This window comes from Pseudonaja textilis, chromosome 2, assembly GCF_049901715.1.
Source record: "Pseudonaja textilis isolate UNSWEBS1 chromosome 2, rPseTex1.2, whole genome shotgun sequence".
NCBI lineage: Eukaryota > Metazoa > Chordata > Lepidosauria > Squamata > Elapidae > Pseudonaja > Pseudonaja textilis.
In genome coordinates this window covers 82,221,833-82,240,669 of record NC_141991.1, presented here as the reverse complement: position 1 = coordinate 82,240,669, position 18,837 = coordinate 82,221,833, and the positions used below count along the sequence as shown (strand labels likewise).

Below are 18,837 nucleotides of genomic sequence, written 5' to 3'. Positions count from 1 at the left end.
CTTCTGAGGGAGACAAAATTTTGTTCTGAAAAAAATAAATTCTGTCGTTAAATTTCTTTTAATCCCATTGGGCAGTGCCTCAAGTAGGAGAAAGAAGTATATGTGGTAATTAAGTCACACTCAGCTATACACATTTGAAAGTAAATGGGTTTGGAGATTGGTTCTGGAAGGGAAATGAGAGGATGTCCATTCTACTTAGAACTTTGTAATGGAATTTAAAATCATTTTTCCATTCCGTAGAAGTAAAAACATATGAATTGGAAAAATTTCTGGGGAAAAAAATCAAAAATATACAACTACATTCTACAAAAATACTTGAAACAAGCCAATTCCAAATAATGAAATGAATCTTTTTAATAAGATTAGCTCTGTATTGTCAGAATATTAAATGAGGATGGAAACTACTAACCTGCTCATGGAGAATGGGTAAGCCCTAGACCAGGGGTGAGATTCTACCAGTTCGCACCTATTCGCTAGAACAGGTTGTTAGCTTTCTAAGCAGTTTGGAGAACCGGTTGTTAGAAGAAATTACCGGTCTAATCCTGTAAGGAAGGTAGGAAGGAAACATTCTGGTGTTACTTACAGAAACTGCGTCTCCATTAACCCTTATTACATTCTTGGCAGGACTAGACTTCCTGTCTCAGGAACTTCTCTGGAGTTTTTTTCCTCTCCTTTGCTGGTACTTTGCTTGTGTGGAATGACCATTCAAAGTTACAATGGCACTGAAAAAAGTGACTTATGACCATTTTTTACACTTACGACTGTTACAGCATCCCCAGAGTCATGAAAGGCCAGGAGAGGAGATGTGTGCCTCGATGTGAGTGATATTGAGTTGGCCATGCCCAGCCAATAACATGACCACCAAGCCATGTCCACCAGCTAAGCCACACCCACAGAACTGGTTGTTAAAAATTTGAATCCCACCCCTGCCCTAGACCCACTCTTAATTGTTCCTATGATATGTGTAAGTGAATGTGTGTACTTTATAAAGAGACAGGCAACATCCCCCCAAAAGTGATGTGTGGATGATAATGATGGCAATGATGTTTGATTCATTAGGAATCTGAAATGCCTATTAAATGCCTCCCCCAAATGTAAAAATTCAAACCATCATGAAAACAGCATACAATATGCATGTCAGTTGCTCAGTAAATACAGGGCCTTTGAAATGAACTAAGCATCCGAGGAGGTGATACCTATTATTCTCTTTCAAAAACATTAAATAATCCTTAAAACCGATTAAAGATGTGCAAAGCTTAACACCAGCTGCTGTTCAAAAAAGGTCATCAGATGAAACTGAGCAGGGAAGGCTACGTACTCAACCTTTGGCACATGTATTGCACACCTCTTGTTAAATACTTTTCAAATGTCCACACTTCCATTAAAAATCTGAATATATAAAAATCTTTTACTTCAACATATTTCAAATTGTCATATTTACACTTCAATTTTAAAACAAAGGTCAGTGAAAAATACAGCTATGTTACCACTGAACAATTTAGGATTAAATTAAAAAGCACATAGTAAACCAGAAACTTGTCTATGGCCACGAATGTAAGAAAACACAGCAAAGCTAGGCAGGGGAGGAAAAAGCTTAAAATTCCACGTTAAACACTTCTATTTAAAAGAAAATACATACACGGTATCAGAAATGTTTGGCTTTCAAATAACATGATTTTCCTTAAGTGTAAAATCTTACAGCTATGAAAAATAATGTACAACACATCTGGAGAACAACTTCAGATAAAGGCTAGTGTGCCTTAAAATAGATATTTCACCAAGACAGCCTTTACTGAAAGACATTAATTACGCAGAGTTAAAAAACTTAAAATTGTAAGAGTGAGGGAGTGAGTGTGTCTTTGTGTGCACGCACAAGTTTTAACATTGTTACTAGGCTATATAATAAATACAAGCTTTGAAGAGAATTGAGTGTGCAGGGCAACTGCAGCCTGTGCAGGCCAGCCTATTAAACAAACAGGAGCCAAGACTTCAGAAAACAGCAATGAAGTAACCAAGATCCCCAGAGCTGAGAAATACTCAAGAAAATGTGGGTGCTTGCTTCTACAGCTTGTGCTGGTAATAACAGAGAGAACACAGGTCACTTGCTCTTAAGTGCTAATGTAAACAAGCTGCTATTTCACCTCCAGGAAGGATAGACCTGCCTGGAAAACATTGCAGAGATTTCAGCCAGACCTTTTAAAAGGTTTTTGATTAAAAGAGTGAGAAAGTTTTCATGTGCTTTGGTCCAAACTCTGACTTGATTTATAATGCTGATGGTTCTTCAGGGTGGAGTGGGGAGAGATACACTATGCAAGCTGTTTGGAAGTTGAGTCATGGCAACTGGATTTCTTTTCTTGTTGGTTTGAAGCATTTTGCTGCTTCCAGACAACTCCACCTGGATGACTAGAATCGTCATCGATGTTAGGCAAGCCATGGAAAATATTCAAATCTGGTTCCATGTCTTGGTTTGATATTAACTAAGTAAAAGTATGTGTGTTGCTGTGTGTGGTTTTTGGTCTACATGCAGTGATGCATTTCTCATTATAGGAATTATTTATACGCTGAGGTTGGAGTGAACCCTATCAAGGACAGTCACTCTCTGCAAAAGAAAGCCATTAGTGGCTTGATCAATACGAACATTATTTTTACTTGCTAAAGATAAAAGGGACAGACATGCTTTCTTTCCAGGAAATTCAATGTTTGTTTTTGCCAGGCAGTGGAAAACTAAATTTTTGTCCTTCTGATCTCTCCTGGACGGTGACACCAAAAAGCTAGTTCTGCGATTTCTGCCTGGTTTTCTTTTCATCTCTTATTTATTTATTTATTTTTTTGGGAAGGAGAGTGTATATCTGTAGAATTCCAGTTAAATTGTCTCCAGTTATCATGCTCAATTTAAGCTACTACATTTACACATATCCTATTAATATCTTGTCTAGGACAAAACATAATTTGAAATGTGGCATTAACACTTCTCACAGCAGAACACTTTCCAGTGAAGCCCTTCATCCTCACTAGTTCCTTCTCCAGCTTTTGTCGACTGCATTTTTGTGCAAACAACACATTATATAAAGAGAAACATACTTTTTTTAAATTTACATGAACATTCTTCTGAACAGGTATCAGAGTCCTTCACCTTGCTTTTCACAGTCGTAAACAGCAAATGATCTACAATACTCTAATCAGTTGTCATGGATACCATGTAAAGCTCAGCAGGGTTGTTTATGAACATCCAGTTATAAAAACTCCACATAGTTCTCAGGAATCAGTCCTATTTTCCCATTCAAGGTTCCTTCCAACCAGCCAGGTTCTTGAGATGGATGAACTGGAAAGATAATATGCAGGTTATTAAACTTATAAATCTGAGATTTTAAAACAAAATTGGAATTTTTCCAGTATATATGCATGTTTCTTGTTTTGTGTTGCTGAGGGAAAAAGTGGGGATAGAGATGCAACACCATTTTGTCCTGATGGTGCACCTTGGAGCTTTCTACATTGGGGTCTACAATCCAGTTCAGTCCTGTGTGGATGTGTTCTTTCTCAGTTCTCAAAAAGGCATGGATATTCTTTCAGAAAGACCCCAGAGGCCAAAGCACACCTAACAGGCATGTAAGCTTATAGCAGGTTTCCAGATGTTGTGAAGTACTTTTTGTCCACCAGTGGAATGCTCCATCTACTGGCTGATTTCAGAATCTTAAAATCAAGCCACATCTAAGCTGATAGTGAAGAGCCACAGTTTCTCATTTCAAATTCTCATTTGAAACCACCAATCTGGCTGTTACATGAACTCATCCATGCTATTATAATCTAAGGAGGACTTTGTTTTCCATAGGAGACATTTGTTTCTGCTCACCTCACCTCACCTCACCTCACCTCACCTCTCTGCATGCGTGGTGTTTCAACATTGCATTTTTACCTGGACAAAACAACATGTACAATTGATCTTCCCTCTCCTCCTCCACTTCGTAACACTTTTCCCTTAGCTTAACAGAATTATGTCCTAGAATTGGTGGATGCATAGCTTATATCCAATTTTCCTTCATTTCTCATCATTGCTTCACAGAAGGACTCCTTTTCAAAGTGTTGAAAATCAGCAGGCTAGTAGTCTAAAAGGGCAAGCACGCCAAGGGCTTATAGATGCAGGTTTATTAATATATTGCCAGATCCTAAAGCTCCCAGGCTCGGAGTTTTATTTATTTATTTTTATAATCAATCTGTTTTTCCTAAGCAAATTAGTGCTATAAAATGTAGCACATATGAAGAGTGATAGAATGGATGGGGAATATTAGCTTTTGATTGATTTTCTGTAGAAGGAAAGATAATGTTGTCATTGTTGTTAAGCCATAACCAGAAAAAGCTAGGTGCTGTGGGGAACAACTTCTGTGAGTGGGTGCAAAGGATACTTGGCAAGTGACGCACAAGGTCTCATGGTCATCATCCTGCGACAAAAATATAGGGAGACTTAAAAAAGAATGCTATTCTTTGAAAATGAGCATTTGATTTGAAAAGGTTAAAGGACTACAGGTAATCCTCGAATTATGACCACAATTGAGCCCAAGATTTCTGTTGTTAAGGGAGACATTTGTCCAAGTGAGTTTTGTCCCATGTTATGACCTTTCTCACCACAGTTGCTAAGTGAATCACTGCAGCTGATACGTTAGTAACCCGGCTGTTACGTGACGGTCGCAAAAGGGGATCACATAACCTTGGGACACAGCAACGGTCATAAATATGAACCAGTTGCCAAGCATCTGAATTTTCATCACATGATCACGGGGATGCTGCAAAGGTCGTAACTGTGAAAAACAGTCATAAGTCACATTTTTTAGTGCGGTTGTAAGTTGAATGGTTTAAGGTTGACTCAGCCTTCCATCCTTCCAAGTTTGGTAAAATGAGGACCCAGATTGTTGGGGGCAATAGGCTGAACTGCTTAGGGAGGGCTGCAAAGCACTGTGAACTGGTATATAAGTCTAAGTGCTATTGCTATCGCTGTCTTCTCTGTTTAATTTCTTCCAGGATTAATTTGGTCACTCTACTATCAATGGCATATAATCTGCATCTCCAGTGTTAATAGAATTTCAAAGACTAACTCATGAACAAAGAGATATCCCTTCACCTAGTCCACACAGCTTACAACCTAAATTTTGAAGATAAAGGGCCCAAAGAAGAATAAAATTAAGAAGCATCCTTTAATCACACACAGCTTTATGACTTTTAATGTGTTTTTTTTTTCATCAGGAAATTCAAGCCACAGGGACAGTTCATCCTCGTTATTCATAAATCCTCTAAAATATCTCCTTTTTTGTAGCACCGAGGTTTAATTTCCCACTGTGGCCTATATCTTAAACTAAAATTCCACTCTGTGATATATTTCTTCCTACAACCTCCTTTCTTTACCATCTTCCTCCTAGTCTTTTTTTAGCCCTCTGTATTTATGTAGTTAACAAGCATTAGGAAATTATATTCCTGTTTATGAAAAATACTAATGACAACATGGTTACATAAGCCTGACCATTCTTGTTACCCACAGGAGGAGGAAGGCAAAAAGGAAGGAAATATTGTCAAGAAGCCATTGCCGTTTCTATGCAGATAATGTAAAAGCCACTCTTGGGAGCGAACAGGGCTTTATATACAAAAATCTCTTGCTGACCTGCTCACTAAAGAGACTTCCTATAGTTGTCTTTGATAAAGTCCTTCCTTGGCTAAGTTAAATTCTAAGAAGACATTAAGCACAAGGACAGTTAGGAAACATGAATCAAGACATCAAGAGAAACACCCTTGGAAAGATGTGGAAAGTAATGGAACCATCTTTGTTTCTTGGGGTAATCTTTGATTAAACTCTCTAAACCTAAGACAAACAATATACATTAGCAAAAAAAAAAAAGTAATTACACTATGACACCTCAGTCTGAATTGTTATTAAGAGATAATAGATTGAGTCAGAAGTCAGTAAAAATAGAGATCAGGTGTTGATGAGTTAGCAATTATACCTAGTATTTTGTAAATTAAACACACTGTCTATTCTTGATAAATTAGCCTGGATTTCTCTTTCAAAAATCTTTTGAATACCCCCAACTTTCAAGAGTCAGATAAGTCAATAACAGGCTAATCCTTAACTTTCTGGAAGAATTATTTCTTCTTTTTACAGATAATGCTTCCTGAAACATCTACATTTAATTTTAAAACCATGCATATTTTATTACCTTGCGGTATAACTATCTACTGGCTTAGAACCAGAGGTGATATTGAGCAGGTTCTGACCAGTTCTGGAGAACCGGTAGAAGAAATTTTGAGTGGTTCAGAGAACCAGCAAATACCACTGCTGACTGCAGATTTTACAGTATCCTTTCCCTGCCACGCCCATCAAGCCATGCCCACAGAGCTGGTAGCAAAAAAATTTGAATCCCATCACTGCTTAGAACCAGAATAAGGCTAGTTCAGAATAGTTTGAGATTTATAAAACCAGAAAATATATGGGCTGGGAAAGCATTTAAAAAACCTTTGGTACTTGCTTATCTTAAATAGCAGTATCACTTAGACTTATATACCACTTCATAGTGCTTTACAGCCCTCCCTGAGCAGTTTACAGAGTCAATATATTGCCACCAATAACCATTTTATTGACCTCGGAAGAATGGAAGACTGATTCAACTTTTTGCTGATTTTGCAATCAGCAAAATTAGCCTGCAATATTGCATTCTAACCATTGCACCACCACGGTGCTTAAATACTTTAGTAAGGCTCAAAGAGAGGAGCATGGATTTTAATAATCAATAGATCTGTCCTTGTATTCAAGTGATCCTGAGATCTGATTGGCAGCATTTAGAAGAGGGCAGCAAGATTATGGGGACAGGATTCTTCAGGTATAATTATGGTGTGAGCAAATGCAGAAATCAAAAGATTAGCCAAAACGCAAGTCCTTGTGACAAGTCACACTGGAATTACATAAAAGGCTGTGATCATTCTTGAAAGATACCTCGACAGCTGTCATCAAAGATGGTGGCCAAGAAACTTCAAGCTGGAGATTAGGGAGAGGAATGTACTGTATTTTTCACTCTGTAAGACACACCTGACCATAAAGTTTAGAAGAGGAAAACAAGAAAAAAATATTCTGAACCAGAGCCTGAGAGGACCACAGATAGGTGTCCTCTCATGTGCCAGCTTTGAATTCCTGCACTGTGGAAAAGAGACAGAAGAGGTGGGCAATGACAAAGACAGAAGAGGTGGGGTTCAGCACTATAAAAGGACCCTGCCACTGCGGCCCGGCTGCTACTCACTAAAGGACCGGCAAAAAAAGGTGCATCTTATGGAGGGAAAAAAGTGTGTCTTATGGAGTGAAAAATATGGTACATTCCTCTCCCTAATCTCCAGCTTGAAGTTTCTTGGCCGCCATCTTTGATGACAGCTGTCCAAGTATCTTTCAAGAATGATCACAGCCTTTTTTATATAAGCAACTAGCCTATTTCTTTTTTAGAGTAGGTCCTGTATGGTTATGTCATAATGTCTCTTGTGATCTTGGGCTTAAAGAAATTCTGAACTCTAGGCTAATCAGGAGAGAAGATACAATTATGCTATTGTCTCTTTGTCTCCTTACAATTATACAATGTATAAATTATATACAATAAATATACACGGTAAATATATAATAAATATACATTGTAAATACACAATGTGTAATTGTGGCAATAGCACAAGGATTTCATTGCAATCAGTTTAACAGTTGAAAAATGGAGGCACGGTGAGGAGGGTTTTTTCTTTTAATGAAACAAAAAAGAATATGTCCAGTGAGGACAAAATTCTGTTTCTTGAATCACATTTTGGATCCAGGAGAGAATCAGATTCAGGACCAATTACTCTAATATGTTAATGGTATCTCATTGCAGTCCATGCAGCAAACATTCTCTTAACATTTATGATTATTCTAATGGTAATCCCACTGACTCCACAATGTCTTTGTTAGACTTTTCTCTACACACACACACACACACACACACACACACACACACACACACACACACACAAACAGAGCAGTGGTTGGATTCAAATTGTTTTACTACTGGTTCTGTGGGCATGGCGTGGCTTGGCAGGCTTGGCAGGGGAAGGATAATGCAAAATCCCCATTCCCTCCCCACCCCACCCCATTAACCTGCTTTCCAGTTCCGTTCTCCTGTGCAGGGCAACAAAAGAAAACCCAGCTAATCAGCTGGGACACAATGGGAGGCAGAGAATAGATGGGGGTGGGGCCAGTCAGAGGTGGCATTTCCTGGTTCTCTGAACTACTCAAAATTTCCCCTCCCGGTTCTCCAGAACTAATCAGAACCTGCTGAATACCCCCTCTGATATACAGATATATATTAATTTGCAGAAAAGTCTAACAAAGACATTGTGTGGGGGGACGGTAAGATTACCACATATATATTAATACAAAAAGAGACTAGCAAATGGAAATTATGATTTCATTTCAGTAAATCTTTGATTATGAGATAGATTCTGACAAGATTACTTCAAATCTGCATTCTTTTCCGATTTTCTATCCTAATTTGTACATTGTTCCTATTTCATTCTATCTGACATATGTATATACAAAAGCAAAGAAATTAAGGGGGGGAAAATCACACGCTCAAAAGAACTCTTTCAGAATGATAACTGAACTTAGTTGTGTAAATATTAAACATTTTATTTCAACACTGAACCTAGGTTATTTTCCATTCTTTTTAAAGGCAGCCAAGTACTTCTTATAGCTAAACAAGCAAAACAAAGGAGCACTTCTTTCTGAGATTTAGACGTTGAACTATGTAAGAGTGAAACAAAGAAACAGTATTTCTATCTTATAAAACCATTTTAAAGTATTAATAAGAGGAAAATCATGTGACCACCCAAGAATGAATATAAATATATGAATATATATTTATATGAAAATATATATATATATATATTTCCTTAAGTTTTCGCGGGTATCTATATGTATGGTATTCAGCTTTGTTCGGGTATTTTCCCACGTCATTATAGTTATGCTTTTAAAGTTGTAGTGACATTTCGGCAGAATCTCATCTGCCATCCTCAGGCTGTGTGTGTGTGTGTGTGTGTGTGTATGTATATATATATATATATATATATGGCATTCAGCTTTGTTCGGGTATTTTCCCACGTCATTGTAGTTGTGCTTTTAAAGTTGTAGCAACATTTCAGCAGAATCTCATCTGCCATCATCAGTCTTCTGTATAGTGTTAATCTGTGAGTCAGGCTTTTATAGTGGTTTCAGATTTAAATTTGGGGCAGCCTAAATTTGGGGCAGGCATATATATATATATATGTTTTCTTAAGTTTTCGCGGGTACTTACATGTATGGTATTCAGCTTTGTTCAGGTATCTCGTCTGGACAAACACAATACAGAAGCCTGATGATGGCAGATGAGATTCTACCGAAACGTTGTTACAACTTTAAAAGCACAACTATAATGACGTGGGAAAATACCCGAACAAAGCTGAATGCCATATATATATATACACACACACACACACACACACACACACACACACAATACATACTACACAACGGTGGGATTCTACCAGTTTGCACCTATTTGCTAGAACTGGTTGTTAACATTCTAAGCAGTTCGGAGAACCGGTTGTTAGAAGAAATTACTGGCCTAATCCTGTAAGGAAGGCAGGAAGGAGACATTCTGGTGTTGCTTACAGAAACTGCCTCTCTGTTAACCCTTATTACATTCTTGGCAGGATTAGATTTCCTGTCTCTGGCACTTCTCTGGAGTTTTTTTCCCCTCCTTTGCTGGTACTTTGCTTGTGTGGAGTGACCATTCAATGTTACAATGGCACTGAAAAAAGTGACTTATGACCATTTTTTACACTTACGACTGTTACAGCATCCCCACAGTCATGAGAGGCCAGGCAAGGAGATGTGTGCCTCGATGTAAGGGATATTGAGTTGGCCACGCCCAGCCAATAACATGACCACCAAGCCACTTCAACCTAGTCACATGGCCACCAATTAAGCCATGCCCACAGAACTGGTTGTTAAAAAATTTGAATCCCACCCCGATAACGCATAATATATAACATAAGCCATTCTCTCCCCCTCTGTGTGTGTTTTTATGTGTGTTGTGTTATGTGTATCTGTACCCAGCTTATTTCATAAATGTGGATAGTTTTCCAAAAAACTATGGAGTTGGAGAAACCTGAGAGCCACACGCTCTCAAACCCACCTCCTTTTCTTTGGTTCTTAGTGTATCCCTCTGGAAATTGTGCATTTATGGCTGATGGGGGAACTGAAGGAAGGGGTCAGACCAAAGGCAAAACCAGGAATCTTACATTACTGCAAATTCAGCTCTGTGTTCATGAATTTCTGGCTATAGCTCTGACCTCTACCAGCTGCTGCTTCTAACTTTTCACAGGGTTCATTTTACTTTCTTGACTAAAAATGCTTGCACTGCAAGCAAGAGATATAGGTTTCATTCCATGCTCCCTCTGTGGATGCCTATCTCTATCACAATATGAGCAGTGCAGCCCCATGTACGCCTTCCTTCCACAAAAGTATACCTAGAATGGGAAATTGTGCAGAAAATCCCAGCCGTATTATAACACTATACTAAAAAAGGGGTTGTGCATCCAGAATGTCCGTGATGGCGAACTTATGGCACCTGTGCTGGAAGTGGCATGCAGAGCCATTTCTGCCAGCACACAAGCCGTCACCCGGAACAGATCCACTGCGCATGCGTGCGTACCTCCTGCCACCAATTGTATCAGGTATCTGATGCGCATGTGCTGGGGGTGGGGGCGCGCACAGGACGCGACGATGAAAAGGTTAGCCATCACTGGCATACGTTGTCCACCACTTCTTTTTAAGCATTCCCTCGTGGTTGAGGCTGTTGATTGTGAGACCATTTGATTCAAGAGGTGGTGGGCTCTATTTCATTGGCATGGCTTAAGCTAAGGCTGGAAGGCTAATTGTTTTGGCTGCTGTCATTTTATCCTACATTACGGATCCAGCATTCAGCAGAGGGTCGGATTTTATGGCCTTCACAAATCTATGATTCTGTGAACATTACTAAATATAACTTGCATTATGATCTTATGGTGTTGGAAAAGCTCCTCCAAAAATATGCATTTGGCTGTTGTTTCCAAATGTTCAGACCCAGCAGTGAGATGCTGGGTCTCTATCTATCTACACTGAATGCCTCTTTTCATTCCCAAGAAGCCCTCTCTCTAGTGAGTTCAACTCAGCATTTATCCTTACAAAAGAAACCTAACCAGCTTTCGGCGACAAAAGTTCAGGCTGAAAATAGCAGTGTCAGTGCTCGTGGTATTTCTCAGAAAGCAAGAAATTGCTTTTTTTTTTCCTTTATCACCAGTTCTGATAGGATCAAATCTTAAGTTACATTACGTGACACCAAGCACAAGATTTTAGCACATTGGACTTGTCTTCCATCTCTTAAAATCAACTGCCTACAGAGATTCTCAGTCAACCAGATCATAGTTGTCCCAAAGGTGCTTTTTCAAGAGTCAACTGGACTTTCTGGTTTTCTTTGAAGACGTTTGGCTTCTCATCCAGGAAGCTTCTTCAGCTCTGACTGGATGTTGGGAATGGAAGGATTTATACTCCTTACAGATGACTCGCTAAAAGAATGCAAATGACCAGCTGTCTGCAAGGAGTATAAATCCTTCCATTTCCCACCATCCAGTCAGAGCTGAAGAAGCTTCTTGGGAAGCGAAAGATCTTCAAAGAAAAACCAGAAAGTCCAGTTGCCTCTTGAAAAAGCACCTTTGGGAATCACTTAAAATCACTTTTCCATGTTTTTCAGTCCACTGAGGGTAGCAACTCTACTCTGATACTCACCATTATCAAATACGGTCCCTGCAGTGAAGGACAGCTCTGAGGGATGTTCTGCTTTGCAAGCATACAAGGCTCTAGCTTTGCGGAATGGAGAACTGTGAAAACAGTAATAATTTTAAAAATCAGAACAAAGGTAAGCTGATACATGTTTACGTGTGCAGACACAAAAGTTTTTTCTGGCAAATATTTCAAATAGATGTCAAACCTGCCGACTAGCAAAATGCAGAGCTGAAGGGGAAACACCAGTCAGAGTAGAGAAAAATGAAGAATATTTGAGATAACAAGCTAAAACTTATAGAGGCAAGCTACTTCCTCTTCAAACCATATTTCACCATTTTGGAAATTCTGCTTAGACTTATTTGCGGTGTTTGAGATTGAGGCACTCATACTGTTGCCCAGCAGAATGAGCAATAGCGCCTCAGAGAACATTAGAAAAAAATGTGAAAGGCAAATCAGAGACAGAATACCGGGAACACAAACTCTACAAAACCAATTATTATTTGTTCTTTGAAGTAGGAATTGCTGATAAAAAAATATTAGTCAGTGGCTTGACTGAAACTAATGCAGCTAAAGTCTGGTACAAACAGCTTCTCAATGCTCAAAGATCTGGTAAACACAGGTTTTCTGGTTATTTCTTGAATTACATTATCTTAATCACTGGGTCTAAGGTAGTCTTTTAGATTCCTTATTCATCTGCTGTAGGTTTTTAATTGTATCCCTTAAAGGAAGCTGTTATAACGTGATAAAATAGAAGCCAGTAAGGTGATCCATAGGTTGATTATTTATTTATTTAATAAAGTCCAATTACAGTTCTCAATACATCATCTAAAAATACACATAAAAACAGCATAAAAACAACATACAGCAGTCCCAGTAGAAAACAAAGCACATGTAGGATAAAAATCAGGAATACCAATAATAATGGTGTAGTGATAGGTAGCTACAGTGTTTTAGGACCAGCCATCATTTAAAATAAACACAAAAAAACAACCAGTTGAGAAATAGACCACAGACTAGTAATCTTGGCAGAGTAGTCGTGAAAACCTTGGAAAGATATTCAGGGGACTTGATGTGTCCTTACCTACAAAGACCAGAATAGCATAAGCAATGTAAGCAATTTTTACCTGTGCATTCTATGAAAACTAAAGCTGGACTTTGATGAAATAGGATAGAAAGAGAATTGATGCTTTGGAAGTCAGATGTTAGAATAGAATCCTTTACTGGCCAGGTATGATTGGACATATATGGAGTTTGTCTCTGGTGCATAAACTCTCAGTGTACAGACAAAAAACAAGAGGAGATAGTAGGAAAGATGAGAAAAAGAGAAATGAGGAAGTTGAGAAGGACAATAGCAATACAGCCTACTACATACGTAAATATCTTTAGGCCCAAGACAATGCTATGGGAATTAGGTGTTTACAGAATGATGGTATGGGAGGAGGAGGAGGGAAACTATCTTTGTATCTAATTGTTTTGGCATGCAATGCTGTCACGAGGGGAGAAGTTGGAACCGTTTATGCCGAGGAAGTGAGGGGTCTATAGATATTTTTTCAGCTCTCCTTCTGGCTCATGCAATATACAGGTCCTCAATGGAAGGCAGGCTGGTTGCACTTGGCTTTTTTTGTTGGAGAAGATTCTTGGAAATTGTTGGAGAAGATTCTTAACATCATGGTTAGGCAAGAGGACGAACAAAAGGATCATTGAAAAAAAAAAAACCTATGCAGAATTCTTACTTGAAACACAAATAACCAGTCCCAAATTATCTTACTTTGGACACATTATGCAAAGACCCAGCTCTCTGGAGAAGGCTCCGGTGCTGGGAAAGCTGGAAAGAAAGAGAAGTAGAGGCCAGACACGCAGCAAATGGAATGACCCAAGTTACAGTGGTGATGGGTGCATCAATGGAAGACTTAAAGACCGGGTTGGGGAGAGGATAGAGAAACTCTATATACTATTCAGTTGCTAAAAATGACCACTGACCTGTTAGCACATAGACAAGCAATCAGTAAGGCAATAGATAAAGCATAAAATCACAAAATCTCACTACAGATCTAAAACCTTAAAGTAACTCTTAACAGGTCTGCATGGATAAAAAGCTCTTCACTGCATATATAAAAATACTATGTGGTAGGCCTTAAGATAATATCTGGGAAGTGTATTTCCAAGATGGAATGGCACCCCCCAAAAAAATCTTTCCTTGGGAAAGATAAATACCCCCTGGATGAGGACATCTGGGAAGGCCCTCAAAGGAAGATTTTAGAGTTTTTTGGAGCCCAATATGAAAAGGAATGCTCCTTCATTAGGTGGGCCCCAAACAATTTATTGCATTAAGCTATTATCAGCATTAGGAATTGGGACTCCAGTGCCATAGAGTAATGCATCCATAAATCTAACTCTACAGTTAAGGTTTGGAACTGATAAATAAAAGAAAGCATTACTAGAAAGGAACACTTGACAAATCCATGATAAAAAAACAGAAAAACAAAAACAAAACAAAATTAGCTTGGTGAGCTCCTTATGTTGGAGGTATGGACAAGGGAACATTCAGTATTTGTTTTGTTACATCTCCAACAACCGGAAATATCAGGTGCAAAAACTGATGTCAGGCATTATTTTTCTTCAGACAGTGAAAATTCCAGCAGTCTCCTGCTCAAAGCTGAATGCCTAATCCATAAGTTTGTGGATTAATACCTATTTTGCCAATGGGAAAGTCGCATAAAGGGAAGTGTGGAAAAATAAAATTGCCTCTGCTTTTTGCCTTAATGTATTATTCTTGGAGAATCAAAGAGCCCTATGAAAACTTGATTTCTCAGTTATGCCAAGGAAGATGAACTCAGTATTTAAGGCAGGAGACCTCTATCAAAATGTTTTAGCATAGATTCTTGTAATGAGAAGAATGCTGGACTGGAGTCACATGGATTTTGTAATCTATGGATTACAAAAGGAGATGAGTTGGCAGATCAGGCAAACTATTTTAACTGATCCCAGGGCATAGAGGCTAAAAAAGAAGAATGGGCTGTTACTCCTAGTTTCCATGGACTGTCTATTTTTCTCTAGGAACTTCTTTAATTAGTTTTGGTTCTTTGCTTACTTACCCTCCCTCTCCTCTTGTAGAAAAGCCATATGCATTAGTGATTGTGGCATGGAGACTGCTTTTTTTTTTTTTGCTAATGGAAAATATGTTATTTAAATTTGAGCTCCTTTACAGTCTTTGAAAATCCCCTGCTGAGAAATGTGTATAAAGACAAAACCAGATGACCTGGACAGCAGTATAATTAATATCAGAAAATACCAGGCCAGCTTTATCCTGAACCAAATGAGAAGATCTGCAACAGATGTTTGTTAAATCGTCCAACAATGGCGGCCTCTTAACTTTAGTAAATTGAACTACAATTGTTCTATCAAGAACTTTAAACAAAGGAAGGCAAGGATGATGGCAGGGTTCAATAAAAGGAAACATCTTCTGGAAAAATTATTCACATGCGCAGTACGCTATCTTTCCACTCACGCAGAGGAACGTGAATCGTATTATAAGAGTGTCTTGTTTGAGGCGATATTTAGCAGTGGTTCTTGGATCACAGTTTTGCTAGATACAGCCTGAGACGTATATTTTCATATGAAATGCATTTGTGCATGCAAGCAGCATCAATGGAATAAGTGAATGTGAGGGATTAATTCCTCCTGCTCTTAATGAAGTCTTAATGACAATATTCTAAACTTGTTTCTTTTCCCAGTGCCATGAAACTCCTCTCTGAAGGTACTATAACTGGTGATACACACACACACACACACACACCCCTTTGAGAATACAGGCCTCAGAGAAGAAATGTTCATCAAGCTTGGGGGAGTGAAAGAAAGGGTTTCACTTCCATTCTTTGTCTTCAAGAACCCTGATAATGATCACTGTCTTTGCTGGCCAAATTTATGTGCACTTTAAAGAACATGCCAAAATGCAAAAGCATGTTTAATGCAAGTCTATGTTGGCTTTTTGAAGCAGATTATCAGGATTAGGGTGAACCAAGCTATTTCTGCAATTAATAGTACTGCAAGTCAGGTGATTTTTTAAAAAAAAATGCATTAAGATGTAAAGAATCTTACATTTAACTGCTGTATTTTCCATTGACTTAACAGAAACCTGATGTGTTAAAGCACACAATCACTTGTGCACAGCCTGCCAACAAAGGGGAAAAAAATTGACCGAATGCAAGAATGGAAAGTTGAAGCGAAATTAGAGCAGGTGGGCACTCTGGGATTCCAAGCCAAAAAAATTGCAGAAAAGAAACCGTATTCAGAGCTGCTCCACAACTAGAACCAGGCCGCTCTCTCTCTGTCTTCTTCTTGGAGCATTTTTGGAGCATCAAAGTCAGGGACAGAATTTCAAAAGGGACCATTTCTTTGTTGTGGAAAGATGCATTGGCAAAGAAACAGTCACTGTTCAAAAAAGGGCAGCAAATAAAATAAAATGTAACACCTGAGCTCAAAATGAAAAGCGATGGACACAATCGGCAAATATATCCAACGCAAATTACCTTTTCTTTTCAAACAAGAAAAAAAAAGAGGGATATTTTTGAGACGTACGAACCCTTCAAGCATCAAATGCCTTGCCATTTTCCCTCTATCCCCAACACTTGGATTTACAATTCTAAATTTTACCTGAGTCGCAACAATAGGTAGTTTGACTGGTTTGCTTTTGCTTAGCTTTGCGTAGAGAAGAGAAAGCCGCAAAGACAGCCAGATCAATTTACTCAGGAAGCTTGTTCAACCCTCAACTGAGCAGGTCCAAAGTCAAGAAAGCAGTGAGGGTGGGCAGAAAACAGCCAGGCTTCCTCCCCCTCGAGGAAAATGTGTAACTTTTTAGAAGATGGGAAGGAACCCAGGAAAACGCAGGCAAGCAGAGAGCATTCTCTGATAATTAAAACAAGTTGAAATAGAGGCATTGCCAAAATAGCCTTCAATTCATGGTCCAATTTTTGGACTTCTTTCCTTTTGCAGCATCTCAGTGCTCTGCAACTTCAGTGCCCTTCTTTTATGCTGTGCTGCCCTTCAAAGCAGGAAAGGATGGAAAGGAGCCCCAGATCTTTCAAATGAAGCCTTTGTTTTAATTTTTGCCTTTAAGCATGGCATTTGGCCAAGAAAGCACTCAGTCGAGTTTCGGCCATGTGACCTTGTACAGTTTGGACAAGAGCTGCAAATGTGCTTCTTCCCACCTCCCCGTTCTTACATCAGAATAAAAGCCTAAGAGGCTTGATGTTGATAAATGGTTTATTTTGTTTATAAACCGAGTCACTATAATATGCATTGCCCTCTCTGTGCAATGTTCATGAAATAATCAATTTATCCTCCCTCCAGCATAATCAATCAGCCTCCCAGAGAGATGGGATTTATAATCAGATTGTAGAGAAATTCAGATCGGAACCCACAGATTATGTTAACCTCGATGCTTAATGCTCGTCTTCTTCATCATACAATAATCCAAAGAAAAAATTAAAAACAAAGCTTTTTTTTTTTTAAAAAAAAGGGTGTTTCACTTCTTACAATCACTGCCAAGTCTTACAGATTGCACTGTATACTCAGCCTTCATCCAGAGAACATTAAAATAACTTTGATTGCACAGTCACAAACTGCACTTTGCACAGGCTCAAAAAATGTGGAATGACGGATGAAGAAGGTAAAGAAGCATCGCTCCGAGGTGCTCTTTTCCCAAGATGGCTGTGAAGGGCTTTCTACGTTTGTTGCAGCCCCTGATACAGGAAGTCAACAGATGAAGGAATAATCAAATAGAAGATACTGACTTCTCCTCCCCCCCAATTTTTTAAGGGAGTTCCATTTCATGCTAGTACTGTAACCTTGGCTCTTTTACAGTAGGAGCGATTTGCATTTTTAATTCAAAGCTAAATCCTATATATTTAGTTGCCTGGTTAAAACTCAATCTGCTTTTAAGTTTAAAATGGAGTCAGAAGTAATGAATCCTGAATAACAAGCTTACATCCAGGTATGTATGACTACAGTCTTAATCTTCAGTTTAGTTTGACTTTGTATTAGTGGCTTATTGTGCTTTATGATGGAATTTAAATTTTCTCTCTCTCTCTCTCTTTTACTTTTTGCTGGAAGAATAAATGTGATTTCTCCTGGGACTTGCAATAGGCAATGCAAAATTCTACCAAATTGCATTGTTATTTGAAGTTGAAGTTGTCGGTAAGGAGGTAATTGGCCTGCGCAGGTAGTCCTTGACTTACAACACTTCATTTAGTAACCATTTGAAGTTCCAACAGTCATTGAAGTCACTGAAAAAAGTGACTTATGTCCGTTTTTCACACCTATGACCATTGAAGCATTCCCATAGTCATGTGATCAAAATTAAGATGCTTGGCAACGGGTTCACATTTATGAACGCTGCTATGTCCCAAGGTCATGTGATCCCCTTTTGAGACTAAACCAAGTCAACAGGGAAACCAGATTCACTTAACTTAGTGTTACCAACTTAACCACTGCAGTGATCTTCCTTCCCTTTTCTCCACCATTTCTATTGTTATTATGAGTTCTTACATTTCAGCTTCTTTTTTTATTTGTATCCCTATCCTTTAATCAACCCGCATTCTTGTATTTTTGGAAGGTTATCCGCTAGTTGAGGCCAGAACTGCACTGTTGTTTCTTTGTTAGGGGTTGACTGGTTCATTGCAGTCTCTCTATTGAAGGATTAACCAAAAATGTTTCTGATTCGACAGAAACTAGAGATTCTGCTTAGTGCAAGTCAAACTTTGAATCTGCTGATCTTCTTGCCTACGGCTGTTATGTGCTGCTTTATTATTTCCAATACTTCCTTAAGCTTCTTTGTTTCTAGGTGATATTTCTTGATCAGATTTTGTTGTTTTGTTTTGTTTTGTTGTTCTTCAGCTTCTTTTCTTTCATCTGTTCTAACTTACTTGCATCTGACCTTAGCATGCCGAATCTTAATTTTCCAGCTTGGTCTTCATTTTGGCGGTACATAC

The 18,837-nt window shown here is 38.6% G+C and overlaps 1 protein-coding gene across 3 annotated transcripts in view; it reads right to left on the bottom strand.

Moving 5' to 3' along the window:
- Positions 1 to 1,394: 1,394 nt before the first annotated feature.
- ARHGAP26 (Rho GTPase activating protein 26) overlaps positions 1,395 to 18,837 on the bottom strand; it is a 276,121-nt gene continuing 258,678 nt past the window's right edge. For 2 of the 3 annotated variants that reach the window (XM_026696419.2, XM_087924475.1), the window contains 2 exons: positions 11,852 to 11,943; positions 1,395 to 3,322 (listed from right to left, as the gene is read on the bottom strand). In XM_026696419.2, the coding sequence (XP_026552204.2) occupies positions 3,234 to 3,322; positions 11,852 to 11,943 (181 nt within the window). In that variant the 3' untranslated portion in view covers positions 1,395 to 3,233. The remainder of the gene's footprint in view (positions 3,323 to 11,851; positions 11,944 to 18,837) is intronic. The other variant, XM_087924476.1, reaches the window with a different exon arrangement.